The following is an 18553-nucleotide window of genomic DNA, read 5'->3' on the forward strand; positions in this document are numbered from 1 at the left end:
CTGGCCCTGCAGCTTCTTTTTTTGGAGCGTGAAGCCAGCGAGGAAAAGGACGGCAGGAGCAGGGATCATCTGGTCGTTAAGGTGGCGCGAAGCATGATCAAGGCCGTCATCATCATCAACACGGCGGGGAAGATCCGTCTGCTGAACGTGTATGAAAAGGACATTCCACTGGGCCTCCAGCAGGAGCTAGTGCGCCGCATTCATCGCCTCATCTCGCGGCGCAGCGCCGATCTTTGCAACTTTGTGGACAACTTCCGCGACTGGCCCACCCCCGATACCCGTGTGGTGTACCGCCACTACGCCACGCTTTGCTTTGTATTCATTGTGGACAGCAGCGAGTCCCAGCTGGCGATACTCGATCTCATCCAGGTGTTAGTGGAGGCGCTCGACCGCACCTTCGAGAACGTGTGTGAACTAGATCTGATTTTCCACTCGGACAGGGTACAGCTGTTGCTGATGGAAATGGTGATGGGCGGCATGGTTCTGGAGACATCGCGTGAGGAGATACTTCGGGCAAACACCGAGATGCAGCGGATCGGAAGCTCCAAGGCAGGCACTGGAGCGGCCGCGGTGACCGGCTACCACTAGCGATCGGACGCCCTTCATTCGCTGCTGTGTTCTCTTTGCTTCCTTCTCTCTGTGTGGAGGGGGCCGTGCGGTTGTGTGCATGTGTGTCCCCTTGTTGCGCTACGGTTTAGCCCTTTTCTTTTAGGCTGCAGCGCCGGATCGAGGGTGGCTCCCCCGGTTCTAGCGTCTTACTACCCTTTTTTTTTTTTGCACTTTTTTTCTCCATTTTGATGCCCGCAGGTGGCAGTGGCATCGGACAGGGATTGTGCAGCCGTAGGGGGAAGTGAAAACTAGAGGGGGGTGGCAGTTGGGACAGGGGTGTGGGACGGGAGCAAGGCGAGGGTGCGGAGGAGCAGGGAGGGAACATGGTCGCCGCTTTCACTGAGAGCCTTCAGCGAGAAGTTGACACGGCGATACAGGAGGCTGCGAGCCACCGAGGGGGCCTGCGGCGACGTGTGGCCGCTGCGTGTGACCGCATCCGCCAGCAGCAGGCGCTTGCGCGTGCGGAGGCCCTCACGCCATTGTTCCGCGCCGATCTCTTGCGGCGTGGCAGGGCCATTCAGAAGAACCGCGCCCGCCTGATGCAGACACTGAAGCGGTTTGCACGTGTGCTTCCATCCGCTGATCTTTGCGAATCGAGCGGTCTTCCCAATGTGGTGGCGGTTCTTCGCGTTGCGCAGGAGGCGCTCCGGGTGGAGGAGGAGCTGGCGTACTGGCGGCAGCCGCTGCCCTGCGAGGAGGCGTGGTGCGCAGTGTGCACTGCTGTGCGTGAAGGCGGCTACCGCGCGGATGCACCCTTACAGCTGCCAGCGGCCACCGAGCAGCAACAACACCGGCGGAGGGAGCGGCAGGAGGCGGCGCTGGAGCATCTGCTTTTTCCGGTCTGCACGAACGTTGGGTCGGGAGAGGAGGAGGAGACGGCAGCAGCGGCAGCGACAGCGCCTGCCATTCCGTGGATCGCGCTCCCGTGTTTCTGCACCGTGACGCATTTCTGCCGCCACGAACAGGTGCCCGTGGTGGCGGCAGCGGCGAAAGGCAACAGCGGCAGCCAGCCGGCGAATCCCGGCGCGAGTGGGGAGGAAGACGATGCGATGCACGATGAGATGGCGGAGGCGGAGAGGGGCGTCTCGAGCGACGGCAGGGTTACGCAGATGGTCCTAGATGCCACGGCAGCACACCTTGGCCGTCTTGGTGTGCGAGCAGGTGATTGCAGTAGCAGCGGGGAGGATGAGGAGGCGGCAGACTCCGCGTTGGAGGAGGTACGGCTGCGGGTGTCCCTGGAGGTCGCGGCGAGAGTCACTGCGTGCAGGCATGCCGTGGAGTCGCTTGCGGCGGGCGAAGATGGGATGCTTTTGGACGGCGTGACGACAGTGACTGCGGCTGCGCCCCTTGCGGTGCCCGTCATGGCGCTTGTTCTACCGCCGATGGAGCAACTCTTTTTTTGCATTGCGTACACCATTGGCGCAGCAATTCTGCGGGATGAACAGAACGAGCGACGTGCGGCTGCCACCACGAGTGGTACTGCCATTGTTGTCGATGATGATGATGATGATGATGGTGGCGGTTGGAAGGGCGCGTGGGGACGGTGGATGCGGCAGGAAGGCTGCATTGGCGGTGCTGACAACGCACCCGTTGGTCCCCGCCTGCTGCAATATCTGCTGGAATACGTCTTTTGTCCCGCTGAGTGTGAGAGCCAACGGAAGGGCGCTGCGGCACTTGTGCGGCCGAGCACGGTGCGGCGGTGGTTGGAGCTCGCGTTGGGCAGCGTGCCCAATAAGGACGGCGCCATGGATGCCATGATGACTCTCTACATGAATCGACGCTGAGACGCGTGTTGTTGCTGTTCATTCATGGTAGGTGCGAGGGTTGAAGGTGTCGGGTAACAATAAGAGAGGCACACTTGCGTGTGGGTGCCGGTGGGTAGGGAGTTATTGCACCTTTTTTAAAATTTTGCAAATATTTTTTTTCTTGCTCTTCCACGTGCAGTTAAGTTGCACGAGTACGCACAAAAGCACAAACAGACAAGTTGAAAATTAAGCAAAAATGACGACGATGCAGAAAGTGGACGCCACGCTGGCGCGGTTTGACCGGAAGTCTCCGCGTGCGGCGTACGCACAGATTTGCGAGGAGATGGGCATTCACCCGCAGAAGAGCTTGAGTCTACTGCTCAGTGACGCCCCTCGTGACTGGGATAAACACCGCGTGCTCGAATGCAAAAATTTTATTCTTGGTCCGAAGGGCTGCATGGCGCTGGTGCCCGTGCTGCTCTGCAGTCGTTCCCTGCGCCGTGTGAGTCTGCCTGGTTGCCATGTCACTGACGAGTTTGTCGCCCAGCTGGCGGAGACGCTGCAGGACCATCAGTGCATCCGCAGCGTGGACCTGAGCGACAACCCACTTGTGACAGTGTACAGCGCGGACCCTATCATCAAGCTGCTGCGAGTGAATAAAAACATCGTGCGATTTTCTCTTGAGGGGACGCACATCGGCACCAACGTGGCCAACCTCATCAACGATCTCTGCGACAAGAACCACGAGGAGGTTGCGAACTACTTTGCGGACGACTACTTTCGCATGAAGAATATCTTCAACTATCTTGATGGGGACGGTTCCGGCTGGGTTTCACTGCGCGGACTTGTGCTCAACGCGCCCTTCCCGGTGTTGCAGGAGCAGCTCATTGAGCGCGTAGCTCTTCGACGGCCACGAAAACGCTCCGATGGCACCATATCCGTCAATACCTTTCTTGAGCTTGTGTACTACAACTACAAGACAGATGTGGAGATTGCGAAGCGGGCGAAGGAGGCGGACACCGAATACTACAACATTATTGTCAACTGGAAGCGTCTCTTGGATGCGATGGAGGGCGACGGTAAGAAGGAGATGAATGAGCTGAAGAAGCAGAGAAGGAACGAGGAGGACGACGATGAGGAAGAGGAAGAGGAATCCATGACGGATGTTCCCTTGCCGGGGAAGCTGCCCGTTCTACCGCCGGAGGATCTTTTTCGTCTGCGCATCCGCTCTCACGAAATTCGCCCATCGGAGGCCCGCGAGATTGTTGTGGCGGCCATGAAGCTGCAGATTGACGCCGATGCCCGATGCCTGGCGGAGGCGGAGGAGGAGGAGGCTGAGGCTGCGAGGGCTGCGGGTAGCGACGACAAGAAGGAGAACACCGAGGGCGCGGCAAGCGGGGAGCAGCGGGTGGTGCGGCTTTCCATCCCGTGCCTGCGTCGGGCGTACCGCTCCGTCTTGCAGCCGGAGCCCCTGCCAAGGCGCTTCCGCTTTCTGCAGGAGCACGAGGAGGACTACATCCCGCCCATGATGCGCGCTGGCTCACGGCTCATCAGTATCTCAAAGTTGTCGTTTCTCGACAGCTTCCGCTCCTCTGGCGGCGGCAGTTTCGTGTCGCAGGATGAGAGTTTGGGGATCAACCCGGATGAAACCCACACCCGCTGGTGGGGACTACCGCCCGCCGTCGTGCGGCTCGCGACGAAGTTTTTTAACAAGCAGGTTGCAAAAATGCCAAAGAGGCGGCAGTCCAAACTTGTCATCTCGCCTCGCACCCAACGCGACAACGCGATGCAAAAGGCGGCCATCCCCGTGACGGCATTTCTTGGCACGAAGTTCGTGACTGACTTGGAGACTATTCACCCCCGGCTGCTGGCGGATAAATTCCTGCAGTACAGCATCCCCATCGACGTCTCCACGATTACCCTGCAGGAGATCGTCAACTGCCTGAACGAGTACTACGTTGAGGTGAGTGTGGACAAGGTGTTCACGCTGGATCAGATACGCAACATGCCCGTGCCCACCGTGCAAGATACTCAATCATCGACTGGGAACGCAAAAACCGAGATGAGCATCCTCGATGAAATCTAATCGCCGCCCGACAACCGCGTGAGGAGCGGAAGTGAAGGAGCATCGAATGCAAAGAAGAAAAGAGAAGGAAGAAAGAGGAAAGAAATGGTAAAAGGAAAACAAAAACAAAAACAAATAATAAAAAGAAAAACTAAAAGGAAAAAGAAACAAGACAGAAAACAAATAAAAAGTTAGTGTTTTGAGTTTATGATGTATAGCGAACCTGGTAAATGCTTTACTTCCACGCCGGTGCGTTTGCCCGAGATGGAGGAGACGAGGAGGAAGAAAAAAAAAATGTATGAAAGGTGAAACGGGGGAAAATGCACTTGGGCAGGCACACGGAAAGCAGTGACACGGCAGTCAATGTTTATTGATACTTCTTAAAAGTCCTATTGTCAATGCTGGTGCCGGTTTTTTTTTTTTTTTTTTTCTTTTTTCCTGTTCACCATCCCCCTTCGCTTGGACGTGTGTGGGGCGGTGGCGATTTATATTCGCTCCTCTCGACGCCATGTACATTACAGCTGCAGCTGCCGTGGGAGGGGGCGGTGGGGTGGATGAGTGCGTGAGGAACATAAATTTCTTAACCCGCTCTCTGTCCGTGCATGTCGCTTCCTCATTTATTTATTTATGCTTTTTTTTTTTTTCTTTTTTTCTTTTTTTCTTTTTTCTGTGGATTGTTGCCGTTCAGGTGACGGGAGTACAAAGAAGGGAGAAGACGTGAAAAACAAAACAAAACAAAAAACAAGGAGGGACATTGTGTACGCACACATACAGACATACAAAGGGAGAAAACGATAAGGAAGGAAACAACAGCCACAGAGAGGGAGAGAAAGAAGGAAAAAAAAAAAGAAGAAAAAAAAAAAAAAATAAATAAATAAAGGAGAAATTGGATATCCGAGTCGAGAGAAAAAAGAAAAAAAAAGGGGGGTGGGGAACAAGAGGAAGGGGAAACAACAACAAGGAGGCAATAAGGCCATTTCTTTGATGCTTATCGACAACGATATTATAATGAAAACGGCGCAGCAGCAGGTAGGTAAGCTTCCCAGCAACATGGGCACAGGCAATGACAAGAATGAGAAAAGCGCCGCTGCAAAAGTCGATCGTCCCTCGCGCGGAAGTAATTTAGATGAGTTTAATGAAAAACGGTTTGACGACGCTTTGGGCGATGTTGAAGAATACGAAGGCTTCTCTGCGGGCGGTGGCTTGTACATGGAGAGCGGCATGGAGTTTGTCATTAGCATCGATGACAATGATGACGATGGACCTGCCGTTTCCCAGGCCCTAAATTCGGCGCATGACTCTTCGCCTTCTCGCCGCTTTGCTCCCAACGGGTCGGGTTTAGAAGGAAAATCTGGCGCCATGAACAACTGGAATGCCAACTCACAGCAGCAGCAGCAGCAGCAGCAACGCGGCATCCATCCGTGCGATCACCCCGCATCCACGGCAAACGGTAGTATAAACTCAGATGTTTTCTTTGTTTCTTACAGCAGCTGGACGAATCATGCAAACACCGATAGCGCATACGGCGAGGTATCACCTGCTGTCTCTTCTACTTTGGAACCACTGGTGGCATGTGGTGGCGTGTCGCCACAACAACCGCAGCAGCCTTTTGACGTGCCCATTGCGGGAATTACCCCGGAAAGGGACGCGGGAAACTCGCAATCAAGGCGGGATCCGCAGGATGAAATACGAAGCAACCTTTTTGTCTCTGGTCTCCATGCCAGCGTGACAGATAACGAGCTATACAAACATTTTCATCCCTACGGTGAGATTGAATCGGCAAAGGTGATGTTAGACATTCACACAGGAAAAAGTCGTGGCATTGCGTTCGTAAAATTCAAGGAAGTCGCCAACGCCGAAAAGGCAGCTGAAGAAATGAATAATTCTGTTTTCCATGGGGAGACCATTGCGGTGCGTGTAGCCAAGCCGCATGCCGCCTATCGTCCTGGCGCACCTACCAACAAGACCTTTGTACGGAACATACCACTCAATATGAAGAAGGCGGAACTCATTCAACACTTTGGGCTTTACGGTGAGGTAGTTGATGTCTCCATCCACAATGACGCGGCGCAGCGGTCCTCAAACAACAAACGGAACGTTGCCTTTGTCACGTACACGACCAAAGAGGCAGCCGCAAGGGCAGCACGAGAGACGCATACAAGTATACCGTTTCCGGAGTGTGAGGGTATTCCTTTACTTGCGAAGGTGGCTGAGGACTCCGCCCATCGTAACGAGCGTCTTGCCCGACGTGGGATCTGTCGCCATGGTGGAGTCAAGAACACTCTAAACAGTGCAAACAATAGTGTCACCAGTTCCTTACAGGGTCTGCCGCAAGTTTACACACCAGGTACAGGATCGCGGAAAACGCTCGACCGGACCCTATCGGCCAGCGCCCCCTCGTACCCCTTTGTGCCGTCCCTGGGGGGGCAGCCCGTTCCTTCCGACCCTTACGCTTCTGGGAACACGGCAGCACCGGCCTTTTACGCCGCCCCGTTCTTTCCCGTGGCAACAGGAGCCACTGGAACCGCGCCGCTCTTCCTTGTTGGCCCGGAATCCAGGCCGGCTGTCTTTGCACCGTCGTTGACACCTCTTTCGTTCAGCGGCTCCGTGCAGACGATGGCGCCTATGAATACAGCCACAACTACGATGGCTGCCACGGCACCAACGCCACAGCTGATGATGTATCCCCAGGCCACCCCTCCCGTGGTGACACCACAGTCAACCATTTTTTGCTATTTACCAAATGGACAGATGACGCTTGCTGCCACGCCGCCACAACAGGGCACTTGAGAAGCATGCGTGAGAGAGGGAGAAGAGGAAGGGGAGGGAGAGTCAGCAAGAAAAAAAGAAAGGAGACAGTTAAAAATGAAGCCAGAATGAAAAAACAGAAGGGTGGGACAGGGCAAAACACCCCCTCTCCCCAAGGAAATATTAATAGTAATAATAAAATCAATGGTAATGATGATGAACGGGTGGACAGCTCAAATACAACAATTCCACACACAAAAAATGGCAATGTTGTTCTGGAGCAAAGACACGCGTTGTGGACGGGATATACCGTCGGCTGTCATTGGAGAAGGGGGTCTGCCCGTACGGTGCATATATATATATATATATATATATGTATCCATATACACGCCCTTTTCCTAGCTGGGCCAAAGAGAAACCATGCGGAGGATGCATAACTCCAACGAGCATCACGACGGTAGAGAAATACGGGTTATATGTACATATCAGCTGTGGGGTGCGATCAAAAATAAAAGGGAAAGACGGAGAGAAGGAAGAAAGAGGTAAACGAAATAAATAAGGGATTTAATGGAGTTGATACCGTGGGCAATTATTTAGAAATGTCTTGAGGTGTCATTTGATTGGAGGAATGGGGTAAAGGGGGGTAGGATAAGAGGGAAAGGGGAGAGGGAGAAAATGGAGCCACCATACGTAAACACACGTATCATATATATATATGATATTGCACTCTATCCCTCATTCTCTCACCCCTTTTCCCCAGAAAGAAAGATGATGAAGGGGGAGGGAGAAGAAATTTACTTCTTACAGTCCACTGCTGCTACCAATATACTTAAATACATATTTGAACCTATGCATTGCCCATCACACGATTTTAGCCGTAAAAGAAGATCCTAAAGAAAATATTCTTTTATTTACATGTATATGTTTCCTTTCCAGATACGTAATATGAAGGAGGGAGTGGAAATGACAATAAACCCAACATCTCAGCAAGAACTCAACAACACCTGAAGGCGGGAGGGAGGGAACTGACGAGGGAATGAGAGAGACTGCAAGGTTTTTTTTTTTTTTTGTCCGAGTGCTGTCGGTGTTCTGTGTTGACTTGCTTTTCTGTTCCTTTTTTTTTTTTTTTTTTTTTTTTTTATCCTATCCCCCTCATGATAACCATGAATGGATACCTACGCACTCAAAAAACTTAAACACACACAAACTTTTTTTTTTTCTTTTTTCTACTCACTTTTATTACGTCATGTTTTTTCTTTTCTTTTCTTTTCTTTTCTTTTCTTATGTGTGTTTTTGTTTTTGAATGAGTTTTTGTCATCTTTTTTTTTTTTTCTTTTTTTTTCTTTCTTTCCATTGTTTTTTGCTTTTTTTTTTAGTGCTCCTGCCTTCTTTTTTTTTTTTTTGTGTGTTTGTGTGTGTGTGTGTGTTGATATTTTGTGGATTTGTGTGTTTTCCTGTTTTTTTCCCCCATTTTATCAGTATTCGGTTTTTTTTTTTTTTTTTTTTTTTTTTTTCTGCTCACCGGAGGGGCCGTTTGCCGCGGGGTCTCAGTCCACCACATGTCATGTCCCCGCCGCCTGCCGCCACACACACACAAACAGTGAGAGAGAGAGAGGGAGAGGGGGAGTGGTGGGCATGAGGCCAGGCGCAGAGGAAGAGGGAAGAGGGCGGAGGCCCGGTGTGAATGAGTGAATTGAGAGGGAGGGGGAGTGTTGGTTGGTTGGTTGGAGTGACACGCGAATCCACCACCACCACCGCCACCACCACTACTACTACTACCACCAGCAGCAGCAGCAGCAGCAGCAACAGTAAGGCCGTGCATATATGTTTACATTATAAGTAAATATATGTATTTTTCTTTTCTTCTTTTTTTTTTCTTTTTTTTTTTTTACTGTTGTTTTGGTTGTTGCCTTTTCTTTCTTTCTTGTATCTTTCCGTTTGGCTGCTGATATATTTATATATAAATTTATAAATATATGTATGTATGTATCTATGTATTTACTTATATATATATATATATGTCTGTGTGTCTGTCTGTGTGGGTGTGTGGGTGTGTGTGTGTGGGTATATTTATATTTATATATTTATTATTCTTTGATTGTGTTTGCCTCATTTCTCTACAGGGGATTTTACCGTGCATGCTTCCTGTTATTTATTTATTCATTTTTGTTCTCGCAGAAGTGCGGGCCAGAAAGAAAGAGTGAGACTATAAATATATTTAGAGAGGGAGAGGGAGAGGGAGAAAAGGAAAAGAAAATGAAACCCCCTTCTCTCCTCCTTTTTTTTTTTTTTTTTTTTTTTTTTCCCGCTCCTCCTCTAAAAAAACAAACAAACAAAAAACGAGAATAAAAAGAGAGAAGAGAGAAGAGAGAAAAAAAAAAGAAAAGAAAAGAAAAGAAAAAATAAAATAAATGAAACGGAACAAAAAACAAACAGACAAAACTGTACGCAAATATACACATATACACATATAAATACACATATAAATACACATATACATTTACATTTATATTTATATTTATAAATAAATAAATATAAAAAAAAAAGGAAAAAAAGAAATGTGTATCTTTATTTATTTAATTCCTCCAGCATCTTTTCTTTTTCTTTTTTTTCTTCTTTTTTTTTTTCTTTTTTTTAGTATCATTCTCATTCTCAATCACTCGCCACTGGAAGGCAAGACAAGACAAATTACATGTAAGTCTGCCTCCTGTGCATCTATACACATCCGTGCTCATTTCTACCTACCTACCTACCTAACTATATTTATATTTATATTTATATTTATATTTATATTTATATACGTTTCAATAGTCTCACTGCGTCTACGGGGGAAACACGCGGTGTGTGGAGTGGGATTTAAAGGAAAAAGAAACAAACAAACAAACAAACAATTCCCCTTCTTTATTTATTTATTTATTTATTTGTGTTTTGGCGCTTATTTTTTATTCATGCACTTCTGCTCTTGTCAGGCAGCAGCGAGGGGAGGGCGGCAGGGGGGAGAAGGAGGGAGAAGGACGTCAGTTTAAAAAAAAAAAAAGAAAGAAGAAAAAAGGAGAAGGGGATAACAACGACTTCTGTTGGAGGGTTTTTTTTCTTTTCTTTTTGTGTGGTGTTTTTTTTTTTCTTTTTTTCCGTTTCTTCTCCATGCACTGCGTGTGTGTGTGTGTGTGTTGTATTGGGACTGGGCGGTGGTTTGAGGCCAACATGAGGAAATGGGGTGGAGGAGGAGGAGGAGTGAGAAGGAAAGGGAGGAGGAGGAGTGGCTGTCGGTTGACTGCGTGAACCCCCACCCTTCCCAACATGCACCGATGCCTCCGTGTGCATGCGTTGCGACCGGACTTTGAGCGCAACGCTGAGATTTTCTTTTATTTTTATTTTTATTATTTTGTTTTCTTTTTTTTCAGTGCGTAAAATGATGTGTAGAGATGATAAGGAGTTGTTTTGGACTCTTTTTGTTGGGTATTCCATCCATACAACCCATACATATGTGTGGTGTGTGGTGTGTGTGGTGTATGTGTGGATTTATATTTATTTTTGTCTTTATAGTAATTTATATTTATAGAATGGAATGGGATGGAAAGTGATGCGGTCATAACGATAAATACGGCGAGATGAATGCATGATTGAAAAGAAAAAAAAAATAAAAAAAAAAAAAAAAAGTAAATAAATAAAATAAAAAAGGAGGAAAAAAAAAAAGGATTTTTTTTTTTTATTATTTTCTTTCTCTGTTTCTCTGTTTCTTTCTTTCTTTCTCTTGTTTTTGGTTTTAAAGGTATATTTTTTTTTATAGCCAATAAATTTTTTTAAAATTTCTTGTGTTTGTTCATATAATTATATATAAATATATAAATATATAAGAGCGGCAACAATATTGGGACGGTGTGAATGGTTCTTGAACACGCCCCCGTGACGGGGCTTCTTCTGGGCATCTCCGTTCTCTCCCTGTCTTTTACTCCCCGGCAGTACATCACATTGCAGCATCCGTACGTGGCCTCGGGATGGAAAACAACCATCAGACGTCTTCCATTGGAAACATTACCGTTTGGGTTGATTGGTGTATCTTTGATAGACGTCACGTGTACGTTGCTGATACTGTTCCAGATGCGGATCCTGGAACGGCGTTGGGGATCTTCATTGTTTCTCGCGTTTGTTATGACATCTGCCATGACAGGCTCTGTGCTGCTCAACATGTTCATCACGGAATCCACGCCGCCATTAAATTTGGATCAGCTGCGCATTTTGTCTTCTGGGGGCTCAATTGTGCCGTTGGTGGCCCTTGTAACGCGCTATGTTCTTGAGGTTCGTTCACTTTGCCGGTGGCGCGTTCCCCTACTCCCTATTGTAATAACCGAGTGGTCGTTGGTCTTTGCGCCCCTCATACGACTGGTGATGTTCCCCGCCACGGAGATTCGCCCGAGGACACACAAGCAGCGTGCCATTCACGTAGACATCGGCTCCTGGACTCGCCTCATGTTGGCCCTCTTAGGTATCGTGTGGGGTATCGCCTCCAAGGAGACACGGCTGCTTAAATGGTGGCTGAGTTTTTCCAGCCGTTACATCTGCCGTCCCTTCATCAACTTCATCCGTCCCGTTCTGTCCTGCATGGCCGGATCCACAAGTGTTGTAGAACTCGGTATCCCTCGGCAGAATAGCGGGGAACAGACGGTGACGAGCGGCCGCTACACAGTGGACAACCTCGCCGGACTCCAGGTGGAGGGACACGTGCGTGTGCACCGCGCGCGTCCGCCTGCGAATGCCCTTTTTGGACAACAAATGCGCCGGCGAAATGAGAGAAACAATGGGAGTCACGGCGGCTCAACGGTGATGACTGATGCTGTCACAGAGGAGCGCATTGCACAAATCATGGAGCTTGGTCTGGGGTTTGACGCGGAGACAATTCGCTTAGCCTTGATTGATGCAAATGGGTACGTGGATATGGCTGTCGAAAAGCTCGTGAGCCGCCTTTGAGTTTTGTATTTTATGTAACAACCCGCATATCTGCCATTGTGTTTGTGCGTCTGCGTGTGAGTGAGGCGATGCCTGGGGAGGAAGAGACGGGGTGGGAGAAGTCGTTTCACCCTTGCGAACCCTACGCATATCATAAATATTCTTCACGTGAGAGAGATGCTATGTGAACTGAAAGAGGATGATTTTATTTCTTTTCTTCTCATATATATATATAATTTCTCTCCGCTATTATTACTTTTCTTCGCGTATCCCGAGTTTTCATGTATGCATGTGTGCGTGTGTGTCTGTGAAAGAGAGAAGGTGAGGGGGATACAACTAGTTTGCTTCCACATGGTTGTTTTTTTTTTTTTTGCTTTACCGTCTTTTACTCTTCTTCTTCTTAGCTTTTAAATCCCATCTGTTTCTCGGCGTGATATACATATATTTCTTTCCAGAGAAGAAAAGAGAAAGAGAGAGAGAGGGAGAGGTGGAACGCGTGTGAAAGCAACAGCTGTGGTGCGGCGCGTATTACTTTTCCACACATGCACTTTGAGGAATGACTTTGGGCCATCCCATCGCGAGAGCAGCAGCCCGACGACAGCGGATGGCAGAGTGGCGGAACTGACGACATTCTACACCGACCCCACCACATGTGTGTATGGGGGGTGAGTGGGGCGGGGCAGCAGATAACACCGGTGACATTCAACGGCTTTCTTTTGTGGGAAAAAGGAGGAAGAAGGTGAAGGATGATGACTTGAAGGAGACGTTGCCTGCAGGTAATGCCGAATAAGAAGACGGGGTGGCCAATGCGTCCGTGTCGTTGATGGGAGGAGGCTCTTGGCACGTCCAAGGCGAATACTGTGGGGCTTCTTTTTAAACGTGCCGAGACGCTTCTTTTTTGGGGGGCGTTGGGATAGGCTTCTAGCAATGAATTTTGCACAGGAGTCCTCGTTGTTGGACCAGGTAGACTCTGGGTGAGGGAACTTCATTTTTTTTTTTTTTTTCTTTTTTCTTTTCCTCCGTGTGTGTGCAACCCTATTTTTGTTTTGAGGAGAAACTGGCTCTATTGCATAGCCGAACATCATGTGGGGGATGTGATCCGCTTTGGGATGTTTTTTATTTTATTTTTGTCCCCACCCACCCACACAGACTATTACTATCTCTCTCTCTCTCTCTTTTTTTTTTTTTTTTTGATTATTTTTTCCCTGCTTTTGTGCGTGTGTGTGTGCCGGGAGGGAGGCTTATTAGCAACGTTGAGTGGATCTTATATGATGCCTTGGCGTGTGTCTTTTCCCGCAACGGAGGAGAAGGCCACGGCTGTATTTCAAAGAATGTGGAAGGAGCATCCCCGTCCCATTATGGCCACCGTGACCGTCATGGGTGGTTACTTCGTCTTTAAGGGGGCCGCGCTGCTGATTTCCCGCCACATGCGGAACAAGTTGCTGGCGACTCTCAAGAATCTTGAAAAGGACACGGTGCACCTCTTTGTTCATCATCGCTGGTCGCATGGACCCAATTTCTTCCCGCATTGCGTGAAAATAGAGACGTTTCTGCGCCTGGAGAAGATTGCGTACACCGTGCACTTCACCTCGGACGCCTCCCTTTCACCAACGGGCCGGCTGCCGTTCATTGTTTACAACGGCACCATCGTTGGTGACAGTGGGCCCTGCATGGAGTACCTGAAGGAGACGTTGCATTTGCGCCTGGACGACGGTCTCACCCCTGAAGATCGCGCCATTGGGCACGTCACGCGGCGCATGGTGGAGACATCACTCAACTACGGCCTTCAACGCAGCACGCTGGTGGACCGACCAGGACTGATGCAACAGATGTTTATAAAGGAGTACCTAGTGGAACCCAAGATGGCGCGGCGCCTGGTGCGTAGCATGCGGTTCAAGCTGGTCAAGGCGCTGAACACGCTGGGATACAACACACTCTCAGAGGATCAATATCCACAGGAGTTTTTACACGAAGTTCAAAGCCTGGAAACACTGCTTAGCGCAAAACCATTTCTGCTTGGAAACACCCCAACTAGTTATGACTGCACTGTGTATGCCTGGCTGCATGTGGCATGGGAGATTGGGCCCCATGGACCGGCAATAAAGTATCTTCGGAAAAGCAATGTCCTCAGTGAATACATCACGCGTATGAAAAATCTGGCATTTCCGGATATCAATGAACTTGGCACGTCATCTGAATCACAAAAATTTATTCCCTACAAGAAACAAACGTGATGGATAAAACAGGGAAGATCTTTGGTTTTTGCCCTTGCGCCTTTTCTTTTCTTTTTTCTTTTTTTTTACCGTCTGCTGGTGGAACGGAAAGAAGGAAAAATAAAGGACAGGACAGGACAGGACAGGACAGGAAAGAAAGAAAAAATTTCTAGAAGGATAGAGAAGTGTCGCATTGGGGATGTGGCGACATGAAACCGTCTTGGTTTATGCCGAAATCTTTTTGCTTCTCCGTCTGTCTTCGCAGTTTTTCTTTTTTTTTTTTTTTCTCTTCTTTTGTGGTGGTTGTGGGAGGGTTTAGTTCTGTTAAATTTCGGAATCTTTTTTTCCTTTTTTGTTTTTTTTTTCTTTTTTTGAGGGGGTTTTGTTGCATGTTTCACTCGCTCTCCCTGAATATGTCTGTTGGCTTGTGTTGGCCCATTGAAGAGAAAGGCGCATACTTACTGTGAGCAAATACATACATATTTATATATTTGGTGCTTATGTATATTTTATTGTACGCATGCAAGCACTTCATTGTTTTTTTTTTTTTTTTTTTTTCCTTTCTTTCTTTTTCCCCCCCTTTTTTTCTCTTATTATTATTATTAATAAATATAAATATATAAAAATATGTATATTTTTATTGTTGTTGGTGTTTTTTTGGCTCGTATTTTGTGCGCATCTTTCATTTTTTAATTTTATTTTATTTTTATGTGTTTTTTTTTATTTTTTATTTTTTATTTTTTTATATTTTTATTTTTTTCTCCGTTTTTTGCCTCATTTTTTACATCTCCCTGTGAATGTCTGTGCATATCAGTCGTTAGGCAAAAAAAAAAAAAAAAAAAGTACAAATAAATACACGAATATATACAGAAGAAGAAGAAAAGAAAAAAAAAAAAAGATGTTTCCCTCCGGTTTGGTGGTCCCCGTAGTGGCGACGGTGTCTGTGGTGGTGCCGATGATGGCAGTCTCGCGGGAGGTGGAGCTGCGGAAGAAAACGCCTCATCATGTGATGCCTTCCGTGAAGGAAACCATCTTGGCCGGCCTCAGTGACGCGCCCGCGTCGAAGCCCACACCAACGCCACCACCACCAGCACCACCAGCACCAGCAGCGGCGGCGGCAGCACCGCCCGTGACTACTCCGACTCCTACGACGATCCCTACGACTAATAGCGCCAATGCCGACGTCATTACGTCCGTTGTTACGCCCTCCCCTACACCATTAGCGGCAAGAACTTCGACAACTCCCATCGCTGTGCCTCGTGTAAGTCGCACAAGCCATTCCTTGACCAAAACTGTCGCTGCAGCAATCTCGTGGATTCGTTCGTACCCATTCACTGTGGCGGGTGCAACTGCCGTTTTGGCCTTCACAGCGTCCAAAGTGTACACCACATACTTGCGCATCAAGGTGCGGCGTCAAATGATGTCAACCGACGACTCACAGAAAGTGCAGTTATATGTGGTCACACAGTCCTTTGCGACACCCAGCATCTCCGTTTCGTGTGTCATGGTAGAGACATTTCTGCGTAAGGCGAGGATACCCTACGAGGTGCACACTTTGAATGATCCTCTCATATTTCCAAACGGAAAATTACCACTTATTCGGTATAAGGACAACCTCATGGACACTCCGACCAACATTGTGAAGTTTCTCACGTCGACATTCAACGTTCAAATGGATAAACATCTCAGTAAAGAGGAAAAAGCCATTGGTGTTTCTCTTGTATCAATGACTCGGAACTGGCTTTGGCGTGCCCCTGACTGTTTGCCCCGCATGGAGAAGCACAGGAACATCAGGGCCTTTCTCTTAGGGATGCTACGAAAAGTAACGACACCACGCGAGAAGGCACGGATGACGGCGATGATAACTAAACAAGAGGAGGACCTTAAAGCCATAGAGAAGGTTATGGGTATAAAAAATTATTTACTAGGGTCTACTCCCACCTCATATGACTGCGCCTTGTACGCAGCGTTGCTGCCGTTTATCTCGGAGAAAGAGGATGGACCGGCGGCGTACGTGAAGAAGAGCAAAGTATTCAAAGGCTACATGAAACGCATGTCACACACCACGCCAGATGGGCATAAAGGGTTGGATGCCCACCAGAATGGGAACTCACACTGAAGGGGTTGGTGAGGTTATTTTTATTTTTATTTTTATTTTTTCTTTTTCTTTCTTTCTTTCTTTATTTTTAAAACAAAACAAAACAAAACAAAAAAATAAAATAAAATAAAAACAACCAACAACAACAAAAAAAAAAAAAAAAACAAAAACAAAAACAAAACAAAACATCATCGTTATTGGGGTGGCGTGAGTCGTTTTGATTTGTGTTTACTTGGGTTTATTCAGTGGTGGGCCATGTCGGTATACGGAGAAAGTGGGACGGTGGGCGAAATAAAGGTGGAAATAAAGACGATTCAAACCGCTTTTTTTTTTTTATTTTTTTTTTTATTTTCTTCTTTATTTTATTTTATTTTTCCGTTTTTTTTTTTTTTTTCTTGTTGTTGTTTCTTATTTCCCAAATCATTGTTTTGTTTCCTTCATTGGTGAGGAGGATGAAAGGGTCATGAATTGTTGGCGTGGGGAAATGAAGAAGGGAGAGGGTAAATGAATTTTGGGTACATTTTGACCAGTTGGAGGGTTCCATGATTTAATGAGGATTGTGGGAGTGGGTGGTGTGGGGAGTTACAAATTGGGCTGCAAGTCTGCTTTCAGCAGGCACTGGGTTCAATTAGCAGCAAAGATGCACGCATATCTTTACATGGATGTATGCGATTTTTAGTCAACTTATTTCCGAACTTATTATTATTATCATTGTTATTTTATTTTATTTTATTTTATTTTTTGCCTGTCTGCATGGGTGGAGAGGGTATTATTTGTTTATGCTTCTCATGTGTCATGTATTCCTTCAATTGTGGTTACACTGTTTGGCAATGCAATATATTACAGATGCCAACTGAAAGGGTAGCCTGCTTCCCTCGCCTCGATAGGACTCAAATTCTTTTTTTTTTTTCCTTTCTTTACTTGTGTTAAAATTGAATGTTTTTATTTATTTATTTATTTATTTTTGGGAGGGGGTTTTGTTGTTGTTGTTGTTGTTGGTCTCATCATCTGTGGACGCATGTATTCGTGCGTAGACAATTTTATTTGTCAAGAGGGATTTTTTTATTTTTTTATTTTGCTTGCTTGCTTTTTTTTTTTTTTTTTGTATAGTGATGGTCAAAGCCCCCGCTCCGCCCCACAGGGATGCGGAGGGAAAAGGAGTGCGGGCGGTGCGTGCGTGTGGGGAGGGAAGGGGAGGGGAGGGAAGAGGGCGTAAAAGGCCCAATTTGCGTGTTGTCACGTGACCCGAAGTTTGATGGGGGGAGTGAAAACTCCCATCAGGAATTTTCTTCTATTCCCTTTTCTCTCTCTTTTTGTATGGGGGGATTTTTAAATAAGACATCGCGAGGGCGGCGGAGAGGGAAAGGGGGGCGGGCGGGCGGGAAGCCCCGGGTGCTCAGCGGACGTCCCACATGACGCTGCCCACCGCTGCTGCTCCTGCGGCCTGCCTGTCGTGACATAAAAACGTCTTTTTCTTTTTCTTCTTTTCTATTTTAACTTTCATTTTACCACCCGCTCCGTGGCTTCCGGGTTATTCACAGAAAAAGTTACTTGCACTTCATCACGGCTAGCTGGATACACTGTGGCACATTGAAAAACCCCACAGCACAGAGAATAAAGAAGAGATGCTTCGCCGCATATTTGCCCGCTTCTCCCCGAAGCTGAGTAAGGCGTACCCGATGATTGACCACACCTTTGACTGTGTGGTGGTTGGTGCCGGTGGTTCAGGGCTTCGTGCTGCGATGGGCGTTGCCGCGTCCGGCTACGACGTGGCATGCATCTCTAAACTCTATCCATCAAGGTCACACACCATTGCTGCCCAGGGCGGCATCAACGCAGCACTTGCCAACTGTGAGGAGGACGACTGGCGTTGGCATGTGTACGATACCGTGAAGGGAAGTGACTGGCTGGGGGATCAGGATGCAATTCAGTACATGTGCCAAGAAGCTCCGTGTGTGGTCTCAGAACTAGAGAGCATGGGACTTCCCTTCTTGCGTACAAAAGATGGATTTATTTATCAACGTGCATTTGGCGGCCAATCTATTCACTTTGGTGGAAAACAGGCGCGCCGGACGTGTGCCGCGTCGGACCGCACGGGACACGCAATGCTCCACACACTCTATGGGCA

At 47.8% G+C, this 18553-nt stretch overlaps 8 protein-coding genes across 8 annotated transcripts, besides 58 other annotated features; all 8 read left to right on the forward strand.

Annotated features, from left to right (window-relative positions):
* Positions 1-7475: a sequence feature (heterozygous, Esmeraldo-like haplotype).
* On the forward strand, positions 94-588 carry Tc00.1047053506399.10 (sigma-adaptin 3, putative; the record flags this gene model as incomplete). Its single annotated transcript, XM_804181.1, has 1 exon — positions 94-588. One exon carries the CDS (start codon positions 94-96, stop codon positions 586-588), a length of 495 nt encoding a protein of 164 aa, XP_809274.1.
* Positions 933-2393, forward strand: Tc00.1047053506399.20 (hypothetical protein, conserved; the record flags this gene model as incomplete). The annotated part of the gene is made up of 1 exon (XM_804182.1): positions 933-2393. The coding sequence occupies one exon, from the start codon at positions 933-935 to the stop codon at positions 2391-2393; it is 1461 nt and encodes a 486-aa protein (XP_809275.1).
* Positions 2103-2127: a microsatellite.
* Positions 2611-4440, forward strand: Tc00.1047053506399.30 (hypothetical protein, conserved; the record flags this gene model as incomplete). The annotated part of the gene is made up of 1 exon (XM_804183.1): positions 2611-4440. The coding sequence occupies one exon, from the start codon at positions 2611-2613 to the stop codon at positions 4438-4440; it is 1830 nt and encodes a 609-aa protein (XP_809276.1).
* Positions 3423-3506: a sequence feature (GA-rich).
* Positions 4536-4603: a sequence feature (A-rich).
* Positions 4831-4856: a microsatellite.
* Positions 5051-5086: a microsatellite.
* Positions 5249-5298: a sequence feature (A-rich).
* On the forward strand, positions 5404-7209 carry Tc00.1047053506399.40 (hypothetical protein, conserved; the record flags this gene model as incomplete). Its single annotated transcript, XM_804184.1, has 1 exon — positions 5404-7209. The coding sequence occupies one exon, from the start codon at positions 5404-5406 to the stop codon at positions 7207-7209; it is 1806 nt and encodes a 601-aa protein (XP_809277.1).
* Positions 5803-5825: a microsatellite.
* Positions 7476-7991: a sequence feature (haploid, non-Esmeraldo-like haplotype).
* Positions 7519-7553: a microsatellite.
* Positions 7992-11079: a sequence feature (haploid, Esmeraldo-like haplotype).
* Positions 8271-8307: a microsatellite.
* Positions 8417-8541: a sequence feature (T-rich).
* Positions 8570-8594: a microsatellite.
* Positions 8654-8681: a microsatellite.
* Positions 8767-8877: a sequence feature (GA-rich).
* Positions 8910-8951: a microsatellite.
* Positions 8950-8976: a microsatellite.
* Positions 9020-9057: a microsatellite.
* Positions 9116-9186: a microsatellite.
* Positions 9187-9230: a microsatellite.
* Positions 9231-9255: a microsatellite.
* Positions 9389-9410: a microsatellite.
* Positions 9446-9471: a microsatellite.
* Positions 9502-9568: a sequence feature (A-rich).
* Positions 9620-9673: a microsatellite.
* Positions 9674-9713: a sequence feature (AT_rich).
* Positions 9761-9803: a microsatellite.
* Positions 9928-9966: a sequence feature (T-rich).
* Positions 10033-10058: a microsatellite.
* Positions 10068-10090: a microsatellite.
* Positions 10192-10218: a microsatellite.
* Positions 10253-10298: a sequence feature (T-rich).
* Positions 10387-10427: a microsatellite.
* Positions 10526-10568: a sequence feature (T-rich).
* Positions 10794-10863: a sequence feature (A-rich).
* Positions 10868-10920: a sequence feature (CT-rich).
* Positions 10993-11024: a sequence feature (AT_rich).
* Tc00.1047053506399.60 (hypothetical protein, conserved) lies at positions 11053-12135 on the forward strand (the record flags this gene model as incomplete). The annotated part of the gene is made up of 1 exon (XM_804185.1): positions 11053-12135. The coding sequence occupies one exon, from the start codon at positions 11053-11055 to the stop codon at positions 12133-12135; it is 1083 nt and encodes a 360-aa protein (XP_809278.1).
* Positions 11080-18553: a sequence feature (heterozygous, Esmeraldo-like haplotype).
* Positions 12568-12601: a sequence feature (GA-rich).
* Positions 13103-13130: a microsatellite.
* Positions 13290-13317: a sequence feature (AT_rich).
* Positions 13383-14348, forward strand: Tc00.1047053506399.70 (hypothetical protein, conserved; the record flags this gene model as incomplete). The annotated part of the gene is made up of 1 exon (XM_804186.1): positions 13383-14348. The coding sequence occupies one exon, from the start codon at positions 13383-13385 to the stop codon at positions 14346-14348; it is 966 nt and encodes a 321-aa protein (XP_809279.1).
* Positions 14452-14480: a microsatellite.
* Positions 14593-14623: a microsatellite.
* Positions 14667-14700: a microsatellite.
* Positions 14865-14900: a microsatellite.
* Positions 14918-14969: a sequence feature (AT_rich).
* Positions 15014-15085: a microsatellite.
* Positions 15151-15224: a sequence feature (A-rich).
* Tc00.1047053506399.80 (hypothetical protein, conserved) lies at positions 15226-16446 on the forward strand (the record flags this gene model as incomplete). The annotated part of the gene is made up of 1 exon (XM_804187.1): positions 15226-16446. The coding sequence occupies one exon, from the start codon at positions 15226-15228 to the stop codon at positions 16444-16446; it is 1221 nt and encodes a 406-aa protein (XP_809280.1).
* Positions 15398-15432: a microsatellite.
* Positions 16461-16516: a sequence feature (T-rich).
* Positions 16516-16613: a microsatellite.
* Positions 16749-16822: a microsatellite.
* Positions 17140-17166: a microsatellite.
* Positions 17367-17389: a microsatellite.
* Positions 17403-17423: a microsatellite.
* Positions 17483-17529: a sequence feature (T-rich).
* Positions 17607-17635: a microsatellite.
* On the forward strand, positions 18051-18553 carry Tc00.1047053506399.89 (succinate dehydrogenase flavoprotein, putative; the record flags this gene model as incomplete). Its single annotated transcript, XM_804188.1, has 1 exon — positions 18051-18553. A coding segment is annotated over one exon (503 nt), but the record flags the coding sequence as incomplete, so codon positions are not given.

Source organism: Trypanosoma cruzi, genomic scaffold, assembly GCF_000209065.1.
Source record: "Trypanosoma cruzi strain CL Brener 1047053516831 genomic scaffold, whole genome shotgun sequence".
Taxonomy (NCBI): Eukaryota; Euglenozoa; class Kinetoplastea; order Trypanosomatida; family Trypanosomatidae; genus Trypanosoma; species Trypanosoma cruzi.